We start from the raw sequence: 21,851 nt of genomic DNA, 5'->3' as shown, positions 1-21,851 counted from the left end.
GTGCCTCCCCCAACAGCAGCTCAGGGATGGATGCAGCCATACAGTCCAGTGAACAGGTTGACCTGGCTATGAGTCCTGAAGAGTGGGTATGTCAGAGGCAGCAGAAGCCTTGGCAGATAAGATGCCTACCTTCTCATCTTAGGGATGCCATTTCTGCATAGGATTGCAAGTCTTTGGGTCTTTGACTCATACCTCCCTCCTCATGCACTATTCCCTGTGTATGTGCTCAGTAAGTTTGTAAAATGATGAGCAAAATGTTAACAAGGCCATAAACTGCTGGGAGGTTGGAAGGAACCAAAGAATGGCAACTTCAAGTTCTGGTTCTGGGTCTGCCATATGTCCCCTTCAGCAAATCTCTTCTGTGCTTTGGGCCAGATGGACCTATTTGCTACAGACATAAAAGAGAGTAGTGAGATGGTTTTCAATGAAAGAGTTTTAAACTCTATTACTCTGGATAGACAAAAAAAAAAAAAAATCAGTGCAGGTCAGGCTGTGGGGCTGGGATGGAGGAGAGCCCTAGTGTCTCTTACAGCCCACCTCAGATCTGACAACTCCCTCTGAACTACCCCTGGGCTGAGGGGACTCTGGCAGACCCAGGCTAGAGAGCACCCTTGCTGCTGTCTGCTTCAGAATTTGTGTAAACCACATGGTGATTGGTGCTAAGCCACAGACAGCACAAGAGTTCCCCAACTAGGGAAAAGATCTGATCTGAGTTCCACTGGGGTGACTTCAATGTCAAAATGTCTCTCACCTGAAGAGATCTAATAACATTCTGGAAACTAGATATGATATTTGATTTAGCCTCCCCCAGGAGCTGCCATTATTTCTTGGGTGTTGGGCAGCCGTGGAAAAGACAAGTACTGGGTAAATATTCCAACATGCACTGACCCTCAGCCTTGCTTAGACCAATGATCTTGGGAGGCCAGTCCCAAGCTTTGCACCTCCTCCACCATATATATATATTTGGTTTTTTCAAGGTAGGGTCTCACTCTAGCTCAGGCTGACCTGGAATTCACTCTGTATTCTCAGGGTGGCCTCGGACTCATGGTGATCCTCCTACCTCTGCCTTCCGAGTGCTGGGATTAAAGACATATGGCACCACGCCCGGCTTCTCCTCCACTATTTTTAATAAGGATAAATGGATATAATAGCTTCCATTCTAGATTTCTGTGAAGATAACTCATCCATACTTTTGTCAATAAAATTAGTAATTTTATCATTATTTATTTATTTATTAGATACAGAGGGACAGAGGAAGAGAGAGAGAGAGAGCGCGAGAGAGAATATGAATGGACATGCCAGGGGCTCTAGCCAATGCAAACAAACTCTAAATGCATGTGCCATGATGTGCATCTGGCTAACATGGGACCTGGAGAATCTAACCTGGGTCCTTAGGCTTTTCAGGCAAGCGCCTTAACTGCTAAGCCATCTCTCCAGCCTTAAAATTAGTAATTTTAAACAAATAATGACCAATAGCTAGAATTTGCTGAGAGTTTTCTTTATCTGTCATGATCCTATACACAGATATATAGTTATACATATATAGATATATATCCATTATCTCATTCACTCCTACAGCAGGGAGGAATCTACAGATAGGAAAACTATTAGAGTTATGACTAGTATACTGAAAAACCATGGAGGTCTGAAAGGAGAGTGGTTAAATAGCTTTCCCAGGGTCAGACAGCTGCAGGTGGTAGAGATGGTATTTGAACCCAAAGTCCAATATTTCTGGTGTCAGACATTGTGTTGAATGTATATTCTGTTGTCAACAAGTTTATGATTGGGAGAGAAGGAGGAGGGCAAGAGGGAGGGAATGATAATATGTCTAACTGAGTAAATCTTTTACAAATTCAAGGCAATGCTTTGTTCCTGAAGGACTGAAAAGGTATGATACCTTTTTTCTTACCCACCATTAGGAAACACAGCCAATACCCTTATCATGAGAAATAGTTTAATAAAAGAAGAACATAATGGATTTACTTAATCATGTTTTAGATGACAAAGGAGTCTAAAACATTTGAAGGGTTAGGGGGAAATATCTATTTTTATGCTTAGGTTCAATGAAGAATGGGCAGTTGTATAGATATGTGACTGGGCAAAAAGGGTGTGACCTAATGTAAATAGACAAACTGGGTTCTTTTTCCTTCTAAAATGCAGGTTTTATGATCTACATTCTATCAGACAAAGTAGGTCAGAGAATTTCTTTATGGCCAGCCTTTACCCAGAAAGAGAGGTTTATATGCTCTGCCTTAGGGAAGAAGCACTGAAAACCTGCCTATTTCTATCACACTCTTGGTATCATGCCATATCAGAAACCCCCTAGGGACAGAAAAGGGCAATAAACCCAACTGTAAGAAATCCCATCTGAATCCTGAAACTCCATCCGAATCCTTTTTCCTGAATAATCTTCTCCATTAGGCTTTGCTAAGTAGAACCCATGACTTCCTTTTGAGAGCACTGTACTCACTCCTGGAGCCTGGGCCTTTGTCCTGTGATAAACTTCCTTCTGATTTGTAACTCTGTCTCTGAACTCTTTGTCAGTTACAGGACCATGAAAACACCAGGTAGAGGTCTCAGTCTAATCCCTCTATTTTAGAGCCTTCCCTACTCTTCACCATGGGTAACAGAAAGGACATGCCCAAGTAGCCTGTAAGCCTCATCGTCCCAAGATGACCAGCTCCTTAAAGCCTTATCCACTCACCTTTGAACTACTGCGATGCTTCACACAGGCCTACCTCACTTTCTTCTCTACCAATGGGGAGAGAAAGAATGTTTTTCCACTCAGTTCAGTGCCTGGCAGGGAGCAGGTGCTTGGCAAATGTCTATTCATGAGGCACTGAGCTCATCATCAGCCTCTCTGTGCACAGGCTATCTCCATGGCTCAAGCCGAGATTTTCTGTGTCAGTTTTCTCCAGACACCATTCTCACTGTGGCCACTCCTGTATCCCCAATCCCAGCACAATGCCTGGCACAAAGAAGCCCAGTGACAGCTTATGTACATAAAAGCAATCCTATTCCTCTTCTCCCTCCTCCATTCACGGCCCTGCTTCCATGAACAGAACTAAAGGCAGTCTCCTGTGTGAGAAGGACTTCAACTGTACAGCCAGCTTCCAAACTTGCCTCTGGAGAGCAGCTGATGGGTGGGGCCTCTTCTAGTGTTGAGAGCACCCTCTCAGCTATCCAATAATTGCCCAGGACCAGAGGAGCCAATGCTTGAGTCAGGGTGACTCTGCCCCATGGAGTTAGGATTTTGTGCATAACATATTAAATTTTAAGTGTAAAACTCTCTGCCATAGGTGACTTGTCAGACCCTGTGAAGGCCAGCAGAGCTTTCCTCTGTGAGGCAGGTGATTGTCAGCACAGGCAGGGTATGTGTATCAACACAGTTGAGTCACAGGGTCACGAGAGACTGATCTTCCCACCCAGAGGCTCCAATACAGTCCAGCTGCTCTGAGGCCTCAAGATGCTGCCCTACAGGGGACCAAAGTATTGCTTTCAGACTGACTTCTCTGAAGCCTTATGTCTCCTTCTAATCCTCTCTCCTTTTCACTCTTCCTCCCTTTTACTTAGTTTTGCCAGGGTAGCTGTTTATAGTTTAGACTTACAGTGAAACCAAACGTTTGCAAATAAGAGGCTTTTATATATTCATTCATTCACCACATATCGAATACCTGGAAACCCAACTGAAAACAAATCCCGTTCCTGAAGCTGGTGGACTTCTAAGGCGGAGGGTGGGCTCACACCTACTGGAGGGGCAGAAAGCACATCCTCTAGTTTAGAGGGTGAGAGAGAGCCAATTGCTGTGTCTGCCCCACCTCAACAAGACAGGCAGTTCTCTGGAACAGAGATGGTAGCCAGCAAGTTGGGTTAACTGCCTGAGGGCAGGTACTTACACAGGCTGTGCTGCCTCAACTCAGCCTGTCTCCAGACTTTTCCCTTCTACAGAACAGATTCTGCAATGCTGCAACTGTTGTTTTTGTTGCCACCATGGCTGAAATTGGTGACTCTACTGCCACCAACTTTCTCCCACACAGAGCACAGTCTCTTCTGGTTCCTTTAAGCCCTCTGCATTATCAAGAGGAGGTAGTGGGACCACAGATATAAGATCTCTTTTCATTATGCCCATGGGCTTAGGGATCTGCCTACCTTTCTCTCCTTGTCACCATACTCAACACCCAAAGTGTCCATGGCCCGGACGATGGCTGCCAGAGACTGGATGGTGTTGCTGTACACGACAGGCTTGTACTGCTTCACGTCTTCTCCAGAAAAGCCATCTTCGTGGATGATTCTGGAGAAAATCACACACAGCACACTGATGAGCACATCATCCTCACTCCACACAGAGCACACCAGGCATGTGAGGTCCTGAGCCTCCCTGCTTTAACAGGGTGAGGGCTAGGTCCCACTGGATGGTGGACACTGAGATATTCCATTACTGCTACAAAATATAAAAGGAAAAAAAAAAACAAGTACCAAAATTGCTGAAAAAACAATCTGAAACAGACAGTATTGGGAAAAAATGCAATCTTTTTACACTCTATGCAGTGAAAGAGATGAAGGGAGGGGATGAACATGTTTGGAAGCACTTATGGCAATAGCAGCAAACACTAAGTGCTTAGTACATGTTAGCTCCCGGTATTTTAAACAAAGCTCAGGGTCTTATCTCAGGAGCATGTTGTTCAAGATCCCTGTAAAAAAAATCTGCAAATGAATAATATACTGTTCTTTTGCAGAAACACACACACACACACACACATTTAGTGGTAGGGTTCAAACCCAGAGCTTTATTCATACCAGTGAAGGAAAGCTCTACTGAAAGGCAAGGCACTCACTCACTAGCTCACTTACCTCACAGTGCTTTTTAATTAAAAAAAAAAAAATTTGTGCCGGGCGTGGTGGTGCACGCCTTTAATCCCAGCACTCGGGAGGAGGCAGAGGTAGGAGGATCGCCATGAGTTCGAGGCCACCCTGAGACTACATAGTGAATTCCAGGTCAGCCTGAGCCAGAGTGAGACCCTGCCTCGAAAAAGCAAAAAAAAAAAAAAAAAAACAATTGTGAGAATGAGAGGGAGGGGGAGAGAGAGAATATGAGTATGAGAATGGGTGTACTAGGGCCTCCTGCCACTGACTATGAAATCCAGACACATGCACTACTTTGTGAATCTGCTTTTACGTGGGTACTGGGAAACTGAACACGGGCCAGCAGGCTTTGCAAAAAAGTGCCTTAGATCCCTGAGCCATCTTTCCAAACCCCTCCTTTTTATAAAAAAAAAAATTGCATGCATTTCTAATTTTGTGTTAGCATGGAGAGTTTTAAGCATCATCCCTTCTGGTATTTTCAAATATAATTTGTTTTAGATGAGGAGAAGGGAGAGAGAATCACAGTGCTTTTAATGAGAGCAGAATGATAACAGGCTTAAGTGAACAAACGATCATCTCTGTCATCAAAAAAAAGTTGGCAGAAGGCTGACTTCTGTCCTTGGCTTCAGTAATCCTGTTCTGCTGGATCTCAGAGGTGACACAGAGCCCACAGAGGGGACAGACAACACCTCAGAGCAGAGGCTGCATGACACTCTCTGGTGACCAATCAATACATGCTCATTGCTGACAAGGACCCAGACAGGACAGAAAAATCACACCAAAACACTGGAAGAATAGCCTTAAAGCTGAGGTAATCTAGAAAGAGCAAACAAGCTTCAAAACCAACATCCAAGATTATATGTCCCTTAACAGCCTCTTCTGTGGACACATTTTTCAGACCAAGAATGAATGTTATCTGCCACATGTGTATAATCCAGCGTAAGAGCTCATCCCTTTCTTCCCCCTTCCATAGGCCCTGCCCATTCCTTCATTACCTCTGTTCTAGGGAATAGTGCTGACAGTCATTTTTAAAAATAGCTTTATTGAGAGGTATTTTATATTTCATACAGTCCATCTGCCTAAAGCATACAATTTAATATTTTTTTTTGTAAATTCACAAGATTGAGCAGCTATAACTACAATTGAATTTTAGAACATTTCTTTCCCCTTTATAAAGGACCCCTGTTCCCATTAGCAATCACTCTGCACCCTCATTCCAATCCTAATGGCCACTAATCTATACTGCTTCTATAAATCTGTCTGTTCTTTACAGTTTATTTTTACAAAGTCATAAATATATAGACATTTGTGACTGGCTTTTGCATTTAGCAAATCTTTTCACGATTTGTCCATGTGGTAGCATGTTTCAGTATATCATTCCTTTTTGTTAACAGATGGTATTTCTTTATATGGACATGCCACTTTTTATTTATCCAGCATTACTTGATGGACACTAACCATTCCTGGACTTGATGCTGGCTGTGGTCCTTCATCCTGAGTTCCTCTAAGCACAGCAGGATGACCCAGTGATCTTTCTTGGCTTTCACTGGCCTTAAGTCTATTTTTACAAAAGTCTCTTGAGGGAACATACAGCCAATCCAGCCCACAGGTTTGTGACCCCAGAGAGTCTCACCGGGAAATGACAACTCTCTCTCTCTGCACATAACCAGAGAAGCAACTGGAATATAACAGAACAAGTGTTTTCAGACACTGGACAACAGGCCATGCAGGGCTGTGGTACTGAAAGAAGGGACCCATCACGGTGGGCTTGTGGCCTGGAGGCAATGGCCAGACTACAGTGCAGGCTGGAGGAGCCCGGCAGACTATGGGCTCACTGAGTTGTAGACATGACAGTCAGTACACAGAGGGCCAAGGCTGCTAGAATTGAGAAGAAACTACCAAGGGAAGTCTGGCACTGTGTAGGGCCCCCAGGGATCTTTAGCTGAATAGGGTAACTCCATAGCTGGGTAAGAATAGCTGCTAGAGAACAAATAAGCTTCTGGGGGCTCTGAGGCTACATACTTGCCAAAGCTCCCTAGGTTGGGAAGATGTGCCTTCCACCAGCCAAGGTGAAGAGTCTCGGGGAATGCTAGGGGCCTTCAGCAGAGCCACCAAAACCGAGCTACAGTAACCCTAATGGCTCCTTGAGGCCTGCTCTGACAATGCTAAACAGCAAGCCTAGGAAGAAATGAAGCCAGCCTGCAAACTAACTGCATTGCCTAACAGAATAAAGTTAACATTCTTTAAATGAGAGTGACAAAGTCTAGCTACTCAGCAACATGATATGCATAATATTACCATCCAATAAAAGATTCCTGCACACAAGCAAGTAGGAAAATAGGACCCACAACTAAGAAATGTTCGGCAATAGAAGCAGATGCAGAGGACATGGAGATGACAGAATGAACACACAGGATGGCAAAAAAAACATCTATTTAAACATTTTCAAGACATTAAAGGAAACCATGAACATTACTCAGAGACAAATGAGAGGTATAAAAAGAGATGAGAACCAATAGTTGAAATAAAAATGTCACTGGATGGAATTAGTAGCAGAGCTGACATGAAAGATCTGTGAAGGTGAAGACACTGCAACCAAAAACATTCAAATGGAGGCAAAGGAAAGAAAAAGGCTGAAAAATATATTATGTTTATATAACATATGTAAAAGTTTTAATAGCACAAAGGACAGAAGGGAAGTACAATGGAGAAAGACTCATATGGTAAAAGTGAGCAGGGGACCCAGAGCATGGAGAGACCTGGCTGGAATCTGGAAGAAAGCCAGTCCCCAGACAGTTAGCTGGAAAGCGCTACATGAACTACTGGGGAAAGTGGCCAACAATGGTCTGAGCCACCAGACGTCTAAGTTACTCAGAAGCAAACACACTGTCAGGATGTACACACTGCAGTAGTGGCACACAGCCTTGGTGGGTAACCAATAGCTTTTTGATTGGCTAAGAGATCCACTCAGTGGAAAGGAACCCATATCTGGAATAGGGAACCAGATAAGAAGCCTATGGAGACAAAGATTATCTTCTCCAGTGTCAAGTTCTCACTAGTCTTTGGCTAAAAGAGGGTTACATGCATCAAATTCTCCCTCAGTTAATAATGCTTATCTTATTTAACCTGTGCTGACTTTACTCTGTTGTCTGTTGGAGAATCTGTTCTTCTTTTTTGGAAGGTTGCAAGACTGGAGGAACTAAACTACCCCTCACACTTCAGCCAAGCCACAGCTGAAACCACAGAGGAATTAGGGAGATGAACAAGCATGCTGCTTCCATGGTGAACCTGACAATCAGCACCAGGGTGTACAGACAGACCCTGGGGATATTCAATACCTACCAAAGCAGAGATCCAGAGGCTCCTAAGAGCTCATCACTGAAGTAGACTTAAAACCCACCTACCACGGTTCAGGAAATTTTGTGGAAGAGGGGGCAGAAAGATTGTAAGAGCCACAGGTTGACACACCATCCCCAGAGGCATTGACTTCCCCCTCAAAATAACTGACTGCTATTCTCACAATGCATAAACTGCAACCCCATGGGGAATACCTGCAACCCCACTAAGGAGGGGCCCCAGTGGAGTGGGGGCAGGGACAAGGGAAAAGAGGGTACTAACACATGATATATCCATACGAAATATGTTGTTGTTAATAATAATAATAAAAAGGAGGTCGGGCTGGTGAGATGGCTCAGTGGTTAAGGTGCTTGTCTGCAAAGCCTGGCAACCTGGGTTCAATTCCCCAGTGCCCACATAAGACAGCTGCATGGAATAACACATGTGTCTGTAGTTTGTTTGCAGTGGCTGTAGGCTCTGGTATGCTCATACTCACTCACTTTCTCTCTCTCTCTCTCTGTGTGTGCGTGTGTCTGTATCTCTCTGCTTGCATATAAATAAATAGAATATTTAAATGAAAAAGAAGAAAGTGGGCATGACTTGAAAGCCTGATAAGTTACACACTGTACATGCTGTAGCAAGCACGAACACTATGAGAGGTACCTGACACCCAGACTCCCTCAGTAGGTGTCCTTAGAATTGGCCCTGCTTTAGCCACTGCAAACAAACTCCAGCTGCATGCACCACTTTGTGCATCTGGTTCACATGGGTCCTTGGGAATAGAAGCCGGGTCCTTAGGCTTTGCAGGCAAGTGCCTTAACCACTGAGAAATCTCTCCAGCCCAGCCACAGCTTCACAGCTTCTTAAACTGTGCATCATGACCTCACTTGGAGTGGAGTAACTCATTGAGAGAGCTGAGAAAAGTTTGACAACAGCAAAAGGTTTAGAACACACAAAGATAAAAACTTAATTCAAAGTAAAATGCATGATGAATCCAAGGTGTTTCTACCAGCACTCAGCCATGTTGTGCCGTATGACATCACTACAGCCGCGGTTGTGAGCATACGTGGAGTGAACATTGCTTTGTGCATGCCCTCAAACCATGTAGTACCACAAAATGTTGCCTATATCCTTGGCTCAGCCTGGAGACTTCTATGCATCATAAGTTGCAGTGATTTTACTGTACATACAACATATTCTGCTCTAACAGAAACAAAACATTTTCTTTTGATTTTTCAAGGTAGGGCCTTGCTCATGGAAATGGACGTTTAATATTTCTTTCTCATCATCCCTCAGCATGTAAGCACCAAATTGGTTTATTTTTGGAGCATATTATGTTAGAATATTGGACTTTAAAAATCTGTTTTTGAATTACTGATGTCAATTTTATAAAAATAAATAAATAAATTCAATCTTGAGATTAGCCCAGTATTTCCAACAATTTCTGATATTTCCCTAAGCATACTTTTGCCATTTTATGCTACATGTTTGTGTACATGTGTTTCGAGTATGTGTACAATATTTTATGTGTTGTACACATGTATGTGTGCAATGCACGTCATGTGCATGCATGTGGCAGCCATAGGAGAACTTCAGAGTGCTCTTCTCTGTCGCTCAACCACTTCCTTGAGATGGGGCTCCCTCTCAATCCAGAGATGCCATTTTCAGTCAGTGGGTCCTAGTGATTCTCTGTTTGCTGCCTACCTGTGCATGATCATACCCTACTTTTTACATAGATTCTGGGAGAATTAACTTGAATATTCTCAGGCCCTCATGCTTAAGTGAAAAGTGAATTTAACTGTTCATCAATCTCCCTAGCCTGCCACATGTTAATTTTTACAGATTTTTAAAAATTTTCATACACACATATTTTGATCATATTCACTCCCCTTACCCTCTCTTGTTCTCTTCCCACTATATTTCTTCCTTCTTTTTCACAACTACTGTCCCTTCTACTTTGATGTCTCATGTGTGTGGCCCACTGAGCTTCATTAGGGTTGCTTGTATGAACATGGTGAGAAGTTACTGAGCTTGGAAAACTTACCAGTAGCTACACCACTTAAGGAAATGTCTCCCCTTCCCCTAGCAACCATTGACTGGCTGCTCCTCAGGGTGTGGTGAGGGTCCTAAGTTTTTCTCTACCCCAGCAATGTTTAACTGCCTGCAAATCCTTACAGAGGAGTGGAAGTCTCATGAGATCCTCCTTTACCCATGAGAAAATGTTGATAGGCCCAGTCTTGTGCAGGTGAGCACAGGCACTGTGAGTGTGTAAGTGCAGTGGCCATGGCGTGTCTGCAAGGCAGCATTCCACAGCACTCCTCCCCACCATCCGGCTCTTCCGCTCTTTACATCCCCTTTTCCGCAGTGCTCCCTGAGCCTTGGATGGAGTGATATAGATGTCCCACTTAGGCCTGAGTATTCCACAGTACTTCGTGCTACATATTTATACTATGTGTTTATGTAAGTTCTCAGCACTGATGGTTACAAAATCAAAATATTTAACAACTTTGAAAAATGTTGATGATGCTCTATGTCCTGCATTATCAAATATTCAGACAAGATTTAATTTTTTATATAACATAAATAAGTACATCCATTTTATTAGTATGTAGGTGGTAAAATTACATGAATAACACAAAATTGTTTTAAAATAAATGTATTTATGAGTTATTAATAGTGTTTTATTTGCATAACTATTTTACATACCTGGGGTCATGCAGATTTCTCTGACAAAAAAGAAGTCGCACTTAGGAAAAGCTCAAGAAAGCCTGCTCTAGAGCTCTGGGTCCATATGCAATTTCCTTCCACCTGGGGTTAGAACTGTCATTTTCCAAACTTAGTGGAATTACTCATCTCTACACTCACCTGGTAAGGTAGAAAGCATAAGGTTTTGGTATGTGTGTTCATATGAGTGCATGTGTGAAGATATGAGGAGAACTTCTGGGGTGCAGGCCCTTGTCTCCCACCTCATTTGAGGCATAAGTCACTTGTTACTCACTGTTGTGTTAGCTATGGTAGCTGGTCTTGAACTTCTGGGGAATTCTCCTGTCTCTGTTTCCCTTCTCACTGTGCATGTGCTGGGGTTACAGAAGTCTACCACAGCTTCCAGCTTTTACATGGGGTTCAGGGTAGAAACTCAGGTACTCATGCTTGCACAGCAAGCACTTTATCCTTGGAACCATCTACCAGCACCACAAAGGGTAGGTTTTGATCATGCCCATTTGATAAAAGAGGAAACTGAGGCAGGGAGAGATGAAGTCACTGGCCCAATGTGTCTCCACAGATCAATGCAGAGCCAGGGCCAGAATGTAGACCTCCAAGCTCATAGTCCATGTTCTAGAGTTGGCAGAGTGTTGTCTGGTAGACATTGGCTTGGTGCCTGGGGTAGCCCTCAAGAAAGAAGCTTCACCTGAGGTTTGGGGAAACTATGTGATTTGTAATAAGTGCAGGCCACGAATATTATTCCTATAACTTGTTCACACTGGCTTACACTAGCTTCGACTGGGTTTGATCTCTCAGGGTGGAATTTTAGACACCCCCTGTTGCAGTCAGGTTCACATTGCTGGCAGAAATTACCCAACCAAGATCAGCTTTGGGGGAAAAAGGGTTTATTTTGGCTTATAGACTCAAGGGGAAGCTCCATGATGACATGAACAGAGGGTGGACATCACCCCCTGACCAACATAAGGTGGACCACAGCAAGAGGACAGTGTGCCTGGCAAGGGGACACTTGCTATAACACCCATAAACCCGCTGCCTCCAGGAAGCTTTAATTTCCAATTGCTGTCAGCTGGGGAGACTAGCATTCAGAAGACCTAAGTTTATGGGGGACACCTGAATCAACCCCCCCCACGCATATACAGTCATAAGTTTTCACTCAGCACAAAGGAACTCGGACCACACAGAGCAATAATAAATGTTATTCATAATCCTGCTCAGAGGTAAACACTGAACTTTGTAGTCTAAGATTTTTCCAGGGCATTTTTTCTTCCTCGAACATTCTTCCTCTTCTACCTCCTGATTTGAAGCAGACACCTTTACGAATGTCAAATAAAGCTACTTTATCTTCTATCTCCCCACATCATTCTCGAGACAGAGCCGAGCAGTGGTGACAGTTTGGGTGACACACACAGGTCTGAGCCAATCCCACCTCTACCACTGATGAGCTGTGTAAATATCCCTGGCTGTGATGGCTAAAGTGGTCAACATGGACATGACTGTGAAGGATTTCTAGATGAGATAAATTGAGATAGAAAGACCCAGTCTAAATGTGGGTAGGCACAATCCCACTGGCTGGGGTCCTGGTGTACCAAATGGAGAAAGTGAGCTGAGCACCAACATGCATCTTTCTCGGCTTCCTGACTGAACTGAAATGTGACCAGCTGCTTCAAACTTGAGTCAAAATATGCTCTACCTTCCTTAAATTGCTTTTTGTCAGATATTTTGTCACAGGAATGAGAACAGTAACTGGGCTTCCTCATCTGAAAGTTGTTATGAGAAATAAACTGGGTGTGGCAGAGCACTCCAGAGGTGGAAGCAGGAGGATCAGGAGTTCAGGACCTTGACCTCCTGGTCAGACCAGCCTGGGCTTCAAAAAACCTTGTCTCAAAATAACAACAACAAACCCAAAACACAAAAGGCAGAAGGAAGGTAAGCACAGTGAAGATGAACCAGGTGGCAGCTCCTGGGAGCAGTTGCCTCATTCTTAAGCCACCCTGCCTTTATTTCTGGCACAAAGGCAGCCCATGTTTGAGGGTTAGTGCTCTATGCTAAATGAAATGCCCACTGCATTTCATTTAATGTCTAAAGCAATTCTGAGGGATAAAAACTGAATCTTCTCTTTACCAACGAGGAGGAGACAGGCTCAGCCAGGCCAGGCCACTTCCCCCAAGGTCATGCAGTGGGTGACAAAGTGGCACTTGAGGTTGTGCTTGCAATCTGAAGGCAATGGTAAAGGGCAGGGCTGTTCTCCAGCGCAGGCCCTAACCTCTAAGTTCTCAAGTCCCCACAATAATGCAAACACATAAGTGTCAGTACTCCCTTGTGGAGTCTGCCCAATGAGGAGCAAGGAAAGAAGGCCACTCAGAAGTACACCCCAGGGGAGTTAGTCTCTCTGAATGGCCTAGGCCTGGGTCCTTGAGGAAGCAAGGCTGGGTTTGGAAAGAGGGAGTGAGGCTCCATGAGCAACAGACAGTGGGACCACACACTGCAGCTCCAGAGGGAACTGCTGAGTCAAAGTGCAAAATCTCATCCCTGTAAACCCATCCACACCTGAGGCCAACCCTATCTCTACACTTATGAGGATAGACGTGACCCACAATAGCTCCTCGTTGTTGTATGAATTAATGTGACTTGGGTTTCTGCCATGTACGACCAATAGTCATGATTAAGATGGTTCATACTGTGATAACAACAGTAATCGGATCACCTTCTGGGAGAGTTGCTTGTTCATTGTCTAACACTAAACTGTCAGTCCTTAATGTCTTGTTTTACCCATCTCTGCTCCCTTTCCCATAGTTCCTGATATACAGTTAGGCTCCAGCCAGTGTCTAGAAAACATAAAAATCCTATGTGAGCTGGATGATGGAGGCATATGCCCAAGTTTTACCTCAACAAGCTCAATAAAAGAGGCAGACAAATGCATGGATATGCATAAACATGTGTGTGTGTATGTGTGTGTGTGTGTGTGTGTGTGTGTGTGCTGGGGAGAGGAGCCGCCAGATTTCCTATACCTGCAGAGCCAGGGCATCTATGGGAAGCAACAAGCTTACCTCAATGTGCTCACCTAAAACAATGGGACTCTAAGGGGGTGTTTTAGGCCACTAAGCCATAAGAGCTCCAGGGAGCAAGAGTTTGACTGTACCCCTGAGCATTCAACTTTAGACCGAAACCTCCAGCTGGACTCCAGGGACCCGAAAATACAGCTGAGTGAGGCAATCTCAACCGGAAAACAAGGAGAGAGGGAGGGTAGCAACTAGTAGCAACAGGTTCCAGCTTTTTGGGAGGAGGCAGTTGGAGAGGGACCCTTGCCCTCTCCATACTCCAGCCCCCTCTTTTCTGCCTTGGGGATCCCCTAGGAGGCCCTGTCTTGGCTCCCTTTGCTCTCTGCTCCCTTTACAGTGTGAAACTCCTCTTAGCTGCAGGAAGACTCCCAGGCATGGTTTCCTTATATGGTCACAGACCTACAGGCTTGGGAGAAGGAAGGAACCATGCATGACCATCTGGACCATCAGTCTTTCTTCACAGCCCCTTTGAGAGAATAACTATACCAACACACAGTTTTTCCTTGATTTTTGGAGGTTGATGAATACCCTGGCTTTATGCTGTGAGGCTACAACTCCATCACCAGGCTGGATTAAGTACCCCTTTCCCCTGAAATTGGTGGGGGGGGATCTTTCCACCCTCCATCACAATCCCTGAATGATTCAGACTGAGTGATGAACCAAAAACAAAAACACCCACAAAACCCCACAGGATGTGGTGGTGCACACTTTTAATTCCAGAACTCAGGAGGCAGAGTAGGATTGCTATGGTTTGAGGCTAGCCTGGGACTACATAGTGAGTTCCAAGTCATCCTGGGCTAGAGTGTGACTCTACGTTGAAATAAAAACAAAAAACGAACAAAAATCAGTTTGGGGGATGGTGTAGGGGTGCTTGGAGCGAGACACTAGCTGTGTGGTGGGGTCATTTCTCCAACTGCTTGATATAGACAGGTGTGGGGACAGCAGCTGTTCTTTTGGTTAGGACCAAATGAATGGCCACACAAGCAGGGGAGTATTCAGCATGGCCAGCACTCAATTAGTTTTCACCCTGGTTACTGCTCGTACATTTGGTACGTTTGAGGGTGAGGAGAGACAGTTCTGTGACTGTCCTCTGGAAGAAGATGCACAGTGGGTCAATGTGTCCAGACACGGATGGAGACTCATATGACAGCTACCTGGATTAGGATCGGGACTCTGCACTTTGCTCCAATGACCACTGGCAATGATTTCTAGACACCAGGGAGACCTGATTCACAGAAGGGAGGTGGCTGTGGAGCTATGGACCTCCTCAGAGGTTGGTGTCAGCTAACCAGCCTGCCCTCATGGAGCACACATGTAATCAGACACTGACAACAAGACGCCAGCATTTAGGGATTCCAGAGACCATCACAACACTGGACACAGGTAGGAGTGTAAGATGAAAACATTGGGTAGAGTGTACTGGGTGGCTTACGCATTTGTAAAAATTCTAGATGCATGGGGGCGTGTAGGGGAGGGAGGAGATGGAGAGGATGGAGGGAGAGAAGAGGATATGGGAGGCTATGCAACAGAACAGAGCAATCATCACTTCTCGGTGGTGGCATTCAGTGCTTGCTTATTCTTTGTCTGATTCTTAAAATGTATATTTGTTATCTGAAAAGCAACAGATCATTTTAAATGGGAGATAGTTCCTTTACGTTTAACAGGGTGACTAGAGTAGAAGGGAAAGCGTTGTCACAAAGAGCTTGCTGGCATGCTTCATTCAGGCCTGGGGTGGTCTGAGGTCCTACTGCACTGCTAGGCCCATGAGGCCAGCTCCCTGCCCTCAGGAGACTCCCAGTCTAGACATCAGCATAAGGCCGGGGCTGAGAACAACAATGTAAAATGACATCTGCCAAGGACAATGGAAGGGTGTGCTGTGTTGATTGCCATACAACATCCATTGCCTTCTCCCACGGAGAGCTCCTTTCCTGCCTCCCACACAGCTGAGGATGACCAGTAAGACTGATGGTTCGAGATGCCTCTGGGAAAGAGCTTTACTTCCCAGATTCAAAAGAAAGGCCTCAGCAAACCCCTTTCTTGTGCCTTTTCTCAAAGGCTCCTCCTCCATGCTTCCTGCCTTCATATGTGGTATAAGGAAGAAGTGATGGAGCTACAGTTGTGCCATGATCATGATGTCAAATGGCACCACCCTGGGGATGGGAGGTCAAGCAAGGGAATACAGGGGGTCCTTAGTGACATGAATGGCCAAATCAACCCTGGCATAATAGACTTCATGTTCTACCATGATAAGCCCCCCCCACCCCAACCTGGGCCAGAAAACTAGTTTTGCTTTGAGGCCACACAGTTTCACGTGGAAAGTGACTTTAAAGAGCTATGGCTATAACAACTCAGTCTGTAGCAAAGCAGGGACAAGAATCCCCAGAGGCCTTTCTATTGTGTCATGGGTCTCTGATGGCCCTGGGGCAGAGGTAAGAAAAACAGGAAGCCAACTGCAAAACAGAGAGGCTCTCCTCTACCTTAACAGTTCTAGATCTCAATAATTTGGAGGTTTCTAGGAGTATATTTTGTGAGCACTTCCATTAATTCATTCCCTAAGTCAATTATTGCCTGTTGTCTGGGTACCTATTTATATGCTAGGTACTGTATCAGCAGTGGTGATCCAAGAATGAACCAGGGAGCTGGGGAGATAGCTCAGTCATTAAAGTGCTTACACTGCAAGCATGAGGATCTGCCTTGATTCCCAAAACCCATTAAAAAAAAGCAACAACAACAACAACAAAAAAACAGGTACGGTGGACTTACCACTTACTGGCCAGCTAGTCTAATCTACTTAGTGAGCTCCAGGTCAATGAAACACTCTGAAAAATTGTGAATAGGGCTGGAGAGATGGCTCAGTAGTTAAGGTGCTTGCCTGCATAGCCAAAGGACCCAGGTTTGGTTCCCTAGGACCCATGTAAGTCAGGTGCACAAGGTGGTACATGCATTTGGAGTTTGTTTGCAGCAGCTGGAGGCCCTGGCACATCCATCCTTTCTATTTCCTCTTTCCCTTTCTCTCTCTCTCTCTCAAATAAATAAAACTAAATTTAACAATATCTGAGGAATGACAATCTAGGTTGCCTTCTGGTCTCCACACATACATACACATACCTGCACATGTACCCACATGCACATGCATATACACATATACATAAAAAGAATGAACTGGCAGACACAGTCCTTGAAGAGTTTGCATTCTACCATGAGGTAGTTACTGAATAGGTATTCTCCCAAGTGGTTACTTGAACTATAATGAGGTAAGAGGAAACTATACCCCAAAACCCAAACTGTGGGTAGGGCCAGCCTGTCAGGAGCAGCCCTGCCAGCAGAAAAGCAGAAACTGTCTGGGTGGGGTGTGGCACCATGACAGAGCAGAGACTAAGCAGATATGAGGTCTTCCCAAGCCCCTGCTGGTATTGGAGGCAGTCCATGTGTTCTATGTGGGAATCCAGTGAGCAGTACTGCCCTGGAACTGGCCCTGGCATAGGCCTGATATTTCCTCCTATGGAAAGCTTCTGCTGACTCTTAAGAAAAATTGTTGGGCTGGAGAGATGGCTTAGCATTTAAGGTGTTTGCCTGCAAAGCCAAAGGACCCAGGTTTGATTCCTTAGGACCCACATAAGCTAGATGTACAAGGTGGCACAGGCGTCTGTGATTCATTCACAGCAGCTGAAAGCCCTAGCATGTCCATTCTCTCCCTCTGTCACTTTCTTTCTCTCTCTATGCTTCTTTCTTTTTCTCCCACATAAATAAAATTAAATTAAAGAAAGAAGAATTATAGCAGCAAGCTGATCCAGTGGGAGAAATGTCACAATCTCCAGCCAGGTCAAGGGCTGCTGGCAGAAACCAACATTACAATGTGGAGTCAGGCATAGCAGAGGAGAGGCTCTGAGGAGGGAGGAGATGCCTTCCCTAAGGTGTTGCCTCCTCTTCTCATGATTGGAGTTCACATTTTCCACTGTTCCTGCATTTATTGTACCTTATAGACAATGGAGTTGATCTGGCTGCTTCACTAGTACTAAGTAAGGATTAAGAAGATGTTCCCACTGGGCATGGTGGCACACACCTTTAATCCCAGCACTCGGGAGGCAGAGGTAGGAGGATCGCCATGAGTTCGAGGCCATCCTGAGACTCCACAGTGAATTCCAGGTCAGCCTGGGCTACAGTGAGACCCTACCTCAAAAAACCAAAATTAAAAAAAAAGAAGATGATGTTCCCAATGTTTCACAGCAGCCTGAGAGGAAGGGTGAATGGTAGGTTCTGTGAGCTACAGAAACACAAATCCTTGAGAATATATCATTTATTCATTCCACAAGTGTGTACTGAGTACCTGGCAGGACTTGGACACACCCTGACTCTCCTAGTAACCAACAGGGTGGACTGCAGGCAAGGTACCAACCTTCCTGGGCCCAGGTCTGTCCTCTGTAAGATAGGGACAAGGGCTATGGCTGCAAGGGATGTTCCTGTTCCAATATTAAACAATGTGTGGGAGAGCTGCTAGTATTATCTAAAAGCCTCAGATGAATCTGTATCATAGGAGAGCTAGCTTTGGTCTTGCCTCCCTAGGCATGGCTCCTCTCACACCCAAGTGCCATAGTACCAGGTCCCAAGTACATGGGGTCTTGGGGGCCAAAATGTATCATTATCTTCAATGACTGGCCAGGCAGAGACAAGGTAGGTGTGTGTGTGTGTGTTTGTGTGTGTGTGTGTGTGTGTGTGTGTGTGAGTGTGTGTGTGTGTGTCTTACAAAGAAATTATGCTGAGGTTTTGATTTCTGATTGCCCAGTATCCTCAAAGCACGGAGGCTAGAAGTCCTGAAGGGAGCCAGAAACTTGACCCTTCCACAGGCACAAGGTTGCTTCCTCACCTGGAAGAGCTAGAGCACCCCACCGTTACTGCCTCCTTCACTTCCTCCAGGGGGAGGGGGCGTCTTTCCCTTCTTAACCAACACTGTCATGGGCTATGTGCCAGGTGCAGTTCACATGGCACCCAGGAGACCATAGTGAATGAGGCAGACACAGCCCCTGCCTCCAGAAGTCTCACAGTTTAGGAGAGGAAAACAACAAATAAAGAAGCACACAAAGAAGTAATGTACAGTAATAAACGCAGAATAGGCAGACTGATACAGGGCAAAGTCGAGATTGAGAAAATGCTGTATACAGGAGAAAGTATGTTTCAGACACAGAACAGAAAGTGCCAAGGTCTGAGAGCATCTCGTGTGCTGGAGGCATGGGAAGAAGCCAGGGCACTGGAACAGAGTGAATGACAGTGTAGGGACAGGTGAGATGGCAGCAGGGGGCACAATTAACGTATGGCTAACACACTAGTTATGTTTTGTCTTAACTACACCTTAAAACAAATGCTCACCTACTAAAATAAATGTTCATCTGAGTACCTCCCACCAGTGGTTCTGCTCTAATCATGGATCACTCTGAAGTGGCAGCTCTCCTCCTGTTTCCTTGACTGCCACAGCCCCGAACAAAGGCCTGTTCTTGGAACACTTCTGGATTCCAACCCACACAGTTGAGCAAAAGAGAAGGAAGACAGCAGCCACCAATCATCCTGCCACCCTGAGGAGCCACACCACACGCTGGCAGAAGTCCACATACATGGCTGTTCCTGAAACAGAATCCCACGTGGATTTACTTTACATTCCACTCCATGCTCACTTCAACATTTCTCTTCTCTTCTTTTGTTTCTTTAATTTTATTTTGGAGACAGGGTCTTGCTATATAGCTTGGGCTGGACCTAAGCTTGCAATGCTTCTGCCTTGGCCTCCTGAATGTTGGGACTTCATGTGTGCATGCCCCACATCTGGCTAACAATGGTTTCTTAAGTGGCCAGGCATTGGGTATAAAGCAGGGAAGGCAGCCTGCATGACTGAGCCTGTCTTTAGGACCACTGTCAAATATGAAGAGGGGCACAGAGCATGGGGCCACAAACTAAATCAAATCTGGTTAGAGTCACTCATGAGGCTGTGTGACCTGCAAGACTTCACTGGATGCTTAAAGTCCATCATTTGGGCCATGAATTATTCAACCAACTCCTACTAGTGGATTTGGGTTTTTCTTAGATGGGACCCCTTGCAAGCTTTGGATCTAGCTGCCCGCCATAAGCCTACTTCTCCTAGAGAAGCAAAAGAAATAGAGCCTGAACAGGACAAAACAGAGGCTGTGTGACCCTCAGCTTCCAAGGCTGGGCTATGTGAAGTCTAGAAGTAAAAATGGGATCCATAGCAATTTGAAGGGAAGACACTTACAAATAAAAACCTCCTTGGTCAATTGTGGGGTGAACTTGTGTAGTGTAAGGAAAATTATGTTAAAAATAAAATTAATGTTATATTTAAAGGTTGACATGTTAATATTAGAATGATATAGAAGGAAGTTCTAAAAAACATTGTAACAGGCAAACAAATCCCCCAGGGGAATGACTGGCACAAAACAAGGACATGTCCTGCTGACAGTGACTTGCAGAAATCTATTATAAAGATGCCATTTCTAATAAGAGGCAACTCTAGCCAGAAACAAAGATGCCAACTGCCAATTGTCACCAGACAGAGCCAGGGACAAGGCTTGGACTTGTTGTGACTCCAGGGTAGAACCACTGCTTTCATCATTAGGGAAACAACACAGCCTGCCCTTCCCCCTAAACTCTGGGTGTTGGTGTGTGTGTGTGTGTGGCGGGGGTGCCTTCTTATGCAGAATGGCCACTGACTAATAACATCATCAACCCCAGAGGAAGTAGGCAGAAGAGCCCTTCAGAGGTCTCTGGCCACAGCCTTCCAGGCAGCTCTGACTGCCTCCTGTCAGGATACCTCTGGCCTCCTCATCCACCGTGATTATAGATGCTGGTCCTTAGAAGTTACTATGTGGCAGGCCATAAACCAATTTTGCCATTTAGGTGACCTGGGGTCTAGTCTTGGCTCTGCAGAGACCCGACCAGCTAGCATAAGCTTTGACAAGTCACTGGGACTCAGGCCTCACTTCCCCTGTGCACTGCCAGTAAGCAGTAGCTCTGGGGCCATCATGCCTCTCAGATCTATCTAGCTCCATGGTCATGGCCATGCCTCAGCCTTTGGAAATACATGGGGGCAAATCTTGAAGGGGGTTCTTGGAGACACAAAAGGTTCTGTGCAACAGGAACCTGCCACCCTCATGGGATCATAGCTCCACTCAAAGGTCACTTCCTCAGGTCCTACCGTTACTTCTCGTCATCACCCTTCCTTGTTTTCTGTCATGACATGTGCCTCCACCTGTGTAACTAGTTACTTGTATATCATGTTTCTTGAAATATCAAAAGGAGCTCCACAAGGATTGAGACCTTGCCAGCCTTACTCGCTGATCACAGTTCCTGGGGCAGAGCACATGACCTGTAAATCCTGGATAAATGCAGACTGTGACAGTCATGGGACCTCTTCATCTCTAAGGTGGTGATCATACATACACCCAACTCCTCTCTGTGAAGGCAGCTCTTTAGTCAGGATCCAGGATAGATGTGGGCCTCTCTACACTGCCCACCATGCAGCTCCACCTGCTAATGCATCTCTACCTCTGAGGTGAGTGACTGTCCCCATAAGGACTCTATGGCCCTCTTCTTGGTAGTATCACTTACTCCCTCACTAGCTTGCATGACCTCAGCCCCTGGACCCTGACATCTGGGTCCTTACAGGGTATCTCAGGGTCAGGACAAACAGATAACAATGCTTACTTCCAGGAACCTCTTGGAAACTTACTAGTAAGTTCATCAATTCTGTGATAAGCACATTACAGAGAACCTTATGGATACTGAGCCCTTTTACAATGCCATAGGTGAAGACAAAAGATTTTGTTAAACAAAATTAGAGTCTGTAAGGCAAATTGGCTCCGTGTCATT

General features: G+C 45.2%; 1 protein-coding gene across 2 annotated transcripts in view; it reads right to left on the bottom strand.

Annotated features, from left to right (window-relative positions):
* Gnao1 (G protein subunit alpha o1) overlaps positions 1-21,851 on the bottom strand; it is a 191,631-nt gene that overhangs the window by 79,017 nt on the left and 90,763 nt on the right. For both annotated transcript variants that reach the window (XM_045147552.1, XM_045147557.1), the window contains exon 3: positions 4,150-4,291. In XM_045147552.1, the coding sequence (XP_045003487.1) occupies positions 4,150-4,291 (142 nt within the window). The remainder of the gene's footprint in view (positions 1-4,149; positions 4,292-21,851) is intronic.

The sequence above is a fragment of the Jaculus jaculus genome, chromosome 1 (assembly GCF_020740685.1).
Source record: "Jaculus jaculus isolate mJacJac1 chromosome 1, mJacJac1.mat.Y.cur, whole genome shotgun sequence".
Classification (NCBI taxonomy): Eukaryota; Metazoa; Chordata; class Mammalia; order Rodentia; family Dipodidae; genus Jaculus; species Jaculus jaculus.
This window is presented reverse-complemented; position numbering and strand designations above follow the sequence as displayed.